The 7,983-nt window shown below is 46.5% G+C and overlaps 1 protein-coding gene across 1 annotated transcript in view; it reads left to right on the top strand.

Annotated features, from left to right (window-relative positions):
* The window catches only part of CDR2 (cerebellar degeneration related protein 2), a 48,823-nt gene extending 41,943 nt beyond the window's left edge, over positions 1–6,880 (top strand). The window contains exons 3-5 of the mRNA XM_015563908.1: positions 3,033–3,181; positions 3,432–3,593; positions 5,065–6,880. Coding sequence (XP_015419394.1) covers positions 3,033–3,181; positions 3,432–3,593; positions 5,065–5,899 — 1,146 coding nt within the window. The 3' untranslated portion in view covers positions 5,900–6,880. The remainder of the gene's footprint in view (positions 1–3,032; positions 3,182–3,431; positions 3,594–5,064) is intronic.
* The last annotated feature ends 1,103 nt before the right edge of the window (positions 6,881–7,983 follow it).

Genomic DNA, 7,983 nt, shown 5'->3' on the forward strand with positions numbered 1-7,983 from the left:
CTCCCTGCCTGATTGCCCCTACCCACGCCCCTGCCAGCCTGATTGATGCCTAACTGCTCCCCTGCTGGCCCGATTGCCCCTACTTGCCCTCCCCTGCCAGCCTGGTCGCCCCCAACTGTCCTCCCCTGCCAGCCTGGTCGTTGCCCCCAACTGCCCACTGCTGGCCCGGTCGCCCCTAACTGCCCTCCCCCACTGGCCATCTTGTGACTGTGGGCGCCACCATTTTTGAGGGCAGGGCAGCAATTAGCATATTCCCTCCTTATTGGTTATGGGCGCCACCATCTTTGCGACAGCATGGGGGTCAATTAGCATATTCCCTCTTTATTAGATAGGATATTTTCCTGTGATTCTAAACCTTTTTTCCACTCCAGTATTCAAGAGATTGAACACATGCCTGTCAGTGACAGCAATCTGCTGTGACATTGATAGCCAGAGGACAAGATTAAGAGCACCCCCCTGCAGTTCTGAAAGGCTTCTTCCAAGAGACTTCACTGGTCAGTGTCCCAGGGACCAGGAGAACCAGGGGGACTTGGAACAAAGAGTAGCACAGACTCCACAGGGATCATGCACTGTGCTGCTTATCTCCTTTCATTAGTACCTACAAGTGGGTGTGAACCGATCTTCAACTTCTCTTGTACAATTCTGAACCCAAAAGGGTTATAAAACAAGATTTTTTTCCTTAAGTTTGCAGCAATTTATTTGGCAGCAAACCCTGAACTGAGACTATTTATGCTCTTTACCATAATTGTTGATGCAGAATATTAATGCTTGATTACAGAGTGATACCCAGACCTCACTGGAAGTGTTACAAAGTGTGTGTGGCATGTGCCATGTCTTTCTAAATTTTAAAGAATTTTCCAAACCACTTTTGGCCCCAAGAGTTTAGATGAGGAAGTTGAAATTGTGAGAGCTGATTTCTCAACACATTGCTCCCAAGTTATGTGACCAGATTTGAAAAAAGGCCATGTGTTTTCTTCCAGCTCTGCTACACTGCTGTTTAAAGAGCCCATTCAGATCATTTACCCTGTTGTTTGAAAAGTCGGTTAGCTTTGCAAATACTTGTATCTTCTTATATAATAAAAGCCTAATATGCAAATTAACCGAATGGCAGAACCACCAGTCACTATGATGAGCACTGATCACCAGGGGGCAGATGCTCAATGCAGGAGCTGCCCCCTAGTGGTCAGTGCACTCCTACAGGGGGAGCACTGCTCAGCCACAAGCCGGGCTCATGGCTGACGAGCACAGTGGCAGTGGCAGGAGCCTCTCCCGCCTCCGCTGCAGGCAGGCAGTAAGGAGTGAGGGGTTTCGGATTGTGAAAGAGTGCAGGCCAGGCTGAAGAACCCCACTCACCACCCCCAGTGCACGAATCTTGTGCACCAGGCCTCTAGTAACTCTATAAAAAGCCAAGAAACATGTTTTTAAAGTAATATCTTTGGTCTGTTGCCATTTGGTCATTGTAATGCTTCAGACTTACCTTTTTTCTTTGCAGAGAAGTCCTATAAATATTTCATTTGGAATATTACTGTTTCTGTGTCTTCAGGTGGAATCGAGTAGGAAATCAAAGTAACTGAATGCTGAGGCATTGATTAGACTATGATTATCCCCCTTATCCTTGCCATTTAGAAAGCAGAGTAGCAGCACCAAAGTAAGTAATTTTTCATGAATAAGGATTATGGTGATAACATTTTCAGAATTAAGAATAACAGGTCTTTGAATAATGAGCTAAAATATCTTTCTGGTTAAATCAATGTTATCACCACACCCCCTTCAGTTTGTTCTTTTTTTATTTAGAGAAAAAGAAAATGATTTTTTTTCCAAGTGCAAATCACCTGAAATCCTCCACTTTAGGCTTTCTTATTTCTGTAAAACATGAAACTTTTGCTTAAACATGATTGTGTTTTCTGTGCTTTTTATCTGTGAGATCACTCTCTCTCACGAGATTCTTCCTACTGAGTGTGAATTCTGCATGTTGTGTGCTTTGTAAGGCTTGACTGCCCTCCGTGGTGCACAGGGGGTTGTTTAGCATGAGGGGAACTGAGCATGTAGAGCATGGCCTGGACTCACCTTCTCTGAAGACAGGTAGCTTAATTGGGATTTAAAGTTGCTCTTTTCATAAAATAAACCTGTGGTATTGTGGTGTAATAGAAATTATACAGCCTGGCTGGTGTGTCTCAGTGGTTTAGCATCAACTCATGAACCAGGAGGTCACAGTTCGATTACTGGTCAGGGCTCATGCCCAGGTTGTGGACTCGATCCCCATTATGGGGCATGCAGGAGGCAGCCAAACAATGATTTTCTCTTATCATTGATGTTTCTCTCTCGCCCTCTGCCATCCTCTCTGAAATCAATAAAAAAAATACTAGTATATATTTTTAAGAAATTACATATTTGCTTTGTCCCCAGTTCCTGGCATAGAGCTCGTAAAAACCTTGGAATGTCCTGACTGATAGGATCGGAACTGGTTGCCAGAGGAAGGCTAGAACTCTCAGCCCAGCTCCAGCCTCTGGGGAGGGGACAGGGACTGGAGATTGCACTCAGGCACCAATGGCAACATGGTGATGATCTAATCAGTCGTGCCTATGTAATGAGACTTTGATGAAACTCTGAAACGAGGTGCTAGGAGGGTGGGTGGTATGTCTGAAGAGGGGTGAACACTGCCCTCCCCAGCCCCAGCTAGCCCTGTCATCTCTTCTTTTTGGCTGTTCCTGAGTTGATTCCTTTATAAATAAACCAGTAAATGCATGTGAAGCACTTTCTTGAGTTCTGTGAATTGTTGTAGCAAATTATTGAACCTAAAGGGAGGTCATGGGAACCTTCAAATTATAGGTGGTTGGCCAGAAGTACAGGCAGTCCATGGGACTTGCATCTGAAGTGTGGGCAGTTTTGTGAACTGAGCCTCACGACCTGTGGGGTCACTGACTCCAGGGAGTTGGTGTCAGAATTGCACTGCAGGACCCCAGTGGTGCTGGAGGGCGGCAGGCGTCTCAGGTGTTCTCTGTGTGACTGGGCGCATCCACCTTCTCTTCCAGTACCTGACCAAGCAGGTGGAGCTCCTGCGGCAGATGAATGAGCAGCATGCAAAGGTTTATGAGCAGCTGGATGTCACTGCGAGGGAGCTGGAGGAAACAAATCAAAAGCTTGTTGCTGACAGCAAGGCCTCACAGCAGAAGATTCTGAGGTAAACTTTCTAAAATTCATCGAGGAAGCCCAGGGCGCGGGAGTCATTTAGTGTAAACTAGAATAGAGCATGACTGTCGTGGGTTTGGGTTAGTGTGGGGTAAGGTTTAATTCTTTATGAAGAATAGATTAGGGAGCAGTCCCTTCCAATTAAGAAAGCCCAGTTTGAGCGACTGGCAGCTAATCTCTCCTCACTGCTATGCCCTCAATTTCATGTGACAAGCAGCAATGGCTCTGTCTGTCCCTCACAGCCTGACTGAAACAATCGAATGCCTGCAAGCCAACATCGATCACCTCCAGGGCCAAGTGGAGGAGCTGAAGTCATCTGGCCAAGGGAGAAGGAGCCAGGGGAAGCATGGCCAAAAGTCGGCACCCAGCTTCTCGGGTCTGAAAGAGCTGTATGACTTACGCCAGTAAGAGCCCACCTTCCACAGCGCATGCACATACAGGAGCATCTCCACACAGATGCCATCTGCATTCCTGTAGACTCAAAATATATTTAAGAAACATCACGTGGCTGTTAGACCACCAGTGGTTTGAACAAACCACTAACCGCAAATCAGAGTTCTTGGGCATTAGCAATTTCATGGAAATTCATTTTCTAAAGTCTTGGGAGCATTTATTTCCATGTTATTAATGTGCTAAATCTTAGTTTAAGATAAAATGCAGTACTTCTGATAGACTACAACTTTGGGGGTTATATTTTACATTAGAGTGAAGAAAAAAATTGAAACTTCAGTAAAACAGAAATCCCAGTGAACGGTTTTTGTGCCTAACCAAATGCCTTTATAATTTAGTTATGAGATTGAATTTTTACTTAAAACTATTTATTGGGCACCTGCTGTTGTCAGGTGCTATGCTAGACATGAAGAGTGGCAAGTAAAATAGACATAGCTTCTGCCCTCCTTCAAGGAGTTTTCCATCCCATGAGAGGCAGATGAACAAATCTTCACACAAATAAATACAGTTACAAGTTGCCAAGGATCCTGAACAGGGAGAGGGGCCAGCTCTGTGTTTGATGGTTCTCACCCTTGGCTTGGTTCATCAGATCACCTGCTGAGTTTTTCCAACTGCAATACAAGTGATTCCCTCAGCCTAAATCAGAACCTCTGTGTGTGGGTAAAAAGCTGCCAGGTGAGTCTGATGTACACTCCTGGTTAAAAACCACTACAGCAATGGCTGCATATTATGAATCACACAGAGAGCTTGGAAAAACCCCAAGTCCAGGCAGCAGACCATTTAGGTCAGCATGGAGTGTGGGGGGAGGGGCGGAGGGGGGGGAGGATGCAGACATCAGTATTTTTTTTTTTTTAGAAACTTTTTAAACATATTTTATTGATTTTTTTACAGAGAGGAAAGGAGAGGGATAGAGAGTTAGAAATATTGATGAGAGAGAAACATTGATCAGCTGCCTCCTGCACACCCCCCACTGGGGATGTGCCTGCAAACAAGGTATATGCCCTTGACCAGAATCAAACCTGGGACCCTTCAGTCCACAGGCCGACGCTCTATCCACTGAGCCAAACCGGTTAGGGCGCAGACATCAGTAATTTTTAAGACTACCCTGGAGAGTCTAACCTCTCCAAGGCCGAGAACACTGGCCGTTCTGGCTCCCTTGAAAGCTAATAGACCACTGGTCTTTGGGAATGGATGTTCTGGACACTTTTCATGTTTAAAAAAGTTAGTGTAAAAATTCTATTTTTAAATCTGTTTTATTTGCCCACTTCACACAATTTCTTTTTAGCCATTGCTCTAGTGAGGAATAGGCAAAAATTCGGTCCCTGTCACAGCTCCTCAAAAATATTTAGCTGAAAAGAATCACGACTCTTCCTCTCACCATTCTCAGTTGGCTTGGTTAATATATTCTTTCCATATTTTCCCTAGACACTTTGTGTATGACCATGTGTTTGCAGAAAAGATCACTTCCTTGCCAAGTCAGCCAAGCCCCGACGAAGAAGAAAACAAGCATTTGAAGAAGGCAGTGAGGACGCTGCAGGCACAGCTGAGCCTGGAGCGGCAGAGGCGGGTGGCCTTGGAGGAGGAGTACGGGCTTGTGCTGAAGGAGAACAGTGAGCTGGAGCAGCAGCTGGCGGCCACCGGCGCCTACCAGGCCCGGGCGCTGGAGCTGGAGGCTGAGGTGGCTGAAATGCGGCGGGTACTGCAGGCAGAGCGTCCCTTCATGAATGGGGTCGAAAAGCTGGTGCCCGACTCCCTATTTGTCCCTTTCAAAGAGCCTGGCCAGAGCCTGCTGGAGGAGATGCTGCTGACGGTGCCCGAGGCCCAGCGGAGGCCCCTCAAGCGCAGCAGCAGTGAGACGGTGCTCAGCAGCTTGGCCAGCGGTGACATCGTGAAGGGCCACGAGGAGACCTGCATCCGGAGGGCCAAGGCTGTGAAGCAGAGGGGTGTGTCCCTGCTGCAGGAAGTGGACACACAGTATAGCGCCCTGAAGGCCAAATACGAGGAGCTGCTGAGGAAGTGCCAACAGCAGGAGGGGGACTCCCTGTCCCACAAGGCTGTGCAGACTGCCAGGGCTCCAGCCAGGGACCCAGCTTCCAGGGACCCACCCGCTGCTGGTGCCCCCGAGCCTGCTGGGTCCCCCACCAGCACACCACCTCCCGAATACAAAGCACTCTTTGAAGAGATCTTCAGCTGCATCCAGAAGACGAAGCAGGAGATTGACGAGCAGAGAATGAGCTATCACCCTCTCCCCTCCCCTTAATGGGGCCTCCAGCTCCCCTGCTCATTTCCTATCTCCCATCACCCTTCTCCCACTCAGACATGTTTGTAGACCCCAAAGCCTGAATTTGCTCACTACTTTGCTGACTCAGCCAGTGTGTATGTACAGTGAGGACAGGATGGCTCCTGGCATAAGTTTCCTAACCCAGGTCCCTTCAAGCCCCGCAGTAAGCCCCTCCCATGACAAACTGGCCTCTGGCTGGCGCTGACTAGGCTGTCATTCTTGAGAAGCCCTGAAGCAGTGGGGGCAGAGCTGTGCTCCTGGAGAGGTAGGCCTGGAGCCTCCACAGGATGCACTTATATGCACAGTGCCTACTACACTGGGAAAGGGCCGGGGAAACAGAGCTAAGGCGATCCCTGCTGCCTCCTGGCTTACCTTCTCAAAAATGTGGAAGCCAACCACCAACCTGAACTGTCCCCGAGCGCTGGTGGATACTGTGAATTCAGGAAGACCATTTTGGAGAAAGTAGGGGTCTAATCCAAAGAAACAGTGTTAACCAATACTCCACACCCTAGAGTTTCCTTTGCTACCAGTCGCACTGTGACAGGGAATCCTAACAGACCTAAAGCACTGAGCACCTGCAGAAAGGCGAGCTCTGCTGGACCCAGGTTTGCCTGTCAGCCTGCGCTCCACCCCGAAGGCCTGCACCCCCATCCAGGTGTGTTCACGCAAAGTGCAGTGTTAGGGTAGCCGCGCACAGCACACACCTATTTCCTTTCTTAAATACAAACGGGGATAAGCTCTCCTGTGCTGTCTGAGCTGCTGACCTGCTCAGTGCCTGCGGCTCCTGTCAGTGGTTGGCCTTGGCTGCAGGAACCCCATCGGCTCCTTTACTGAACAGTGTTGGCATCATTCTAACTGTGGAAATGGATGACTCCTCGCACTTGCATACTTTAATTTAAAACTATTTAAGAGAACTGAGGTTCCAGTAATTGTATATATTTTTCTAAAAACCAAATAAAACTACCTATGAAAATGAACAAATGGGTCTGTTGCCTATTAATTTAAGCTTAAGCCATTTCACTGTTGTAACCAACTGTTTACTCTTTTTTCTTCCAACAAACATTAGGAAATTTGATAATGATTTTTTTAAAATTATTTTTAGGAAGAGAGAGAAACATCTGTGGGCTGCTTCCTACTCGTCCCCTACTGGGCATGTGCCCTGACTGGGAATCAAACCAGGAACGAACCCCTTGGTGGATGGGCCAACGCCCAACCAACTGAACCACTCAGGTCAGGGCTTGATAGTGATTCCCCCTACCCCCCATTTCTTTTACACAGGTCCTTGGGATTATGTAATAGCACCAGTTCTGCTCAGACTGACAAGTGTTGGTTAAAATTACTATATGATTGGAAAACATTTTCAAATTATATACTCTATAATTTTTCACTATTTTAGGAGTGTCAGACTGGGTACTGAATTAATAGCACTTGACCAGTTGATTCTCAAAATTTTGCTTTTGAATTATTTAAGTTTAAAAGAGTTTGTAAACTCACCTTGTCTTCCCTGATCTCCCAAGCCATCCCCTCCCCAGAACCAAACAGTTTGTAAACTCACCTTATCTTCTCTGATCTCCCAAGCCATCCCCTCCCAAGAACCAACTATACAAATTAGGTTTCTTGTATAGTCTTCCAAAATACTCTGTGTATATATTAATACATGAATATGTTTATATGACCCATATTTTTAAACAAATGAGTGTACTATAAGCACTCTTCTGTATCTTCCATTTTTACTGAACCATGAATCTTTGAAATCATCTAACTTTATCTAACTACATGGTCTGGGAGCAGAGTACAGTGTACCCTGTACCCTGGGAGCAGATGGTCCGCTCGTGCTTTTGTGCCTGACGAACATCATCTGTCCCTCGCTCTTGATTGGAAGAGCTTAGGCTCGCTGACTACATTCTTTTTAATATATATATATATATATTAAATATATAAACATAAATATATTTATATAAATATATTTTTTTAATTGATTTCAGAGAGGAAGGAAGAGGGAGCGAGAGACAAACACAATGATGAGAGAGAATCATTGATTGGCTGACACCTGCCCACCCCGC

The sequence above is a fragment of the Myotis davidii genome, unplaced genomic scaffold (assembly GCF_000327345.1).
Source record: "Myotis davidii unplaced genomic scaffold, ASM32734v1 scaffold150, whole genome shotgun sequence".
NCBI lineage: Eukaryota > Metazoa > Chordata > Mammalia > Chiroptera > Vespertilionidae > Myotis > Myotis davidii.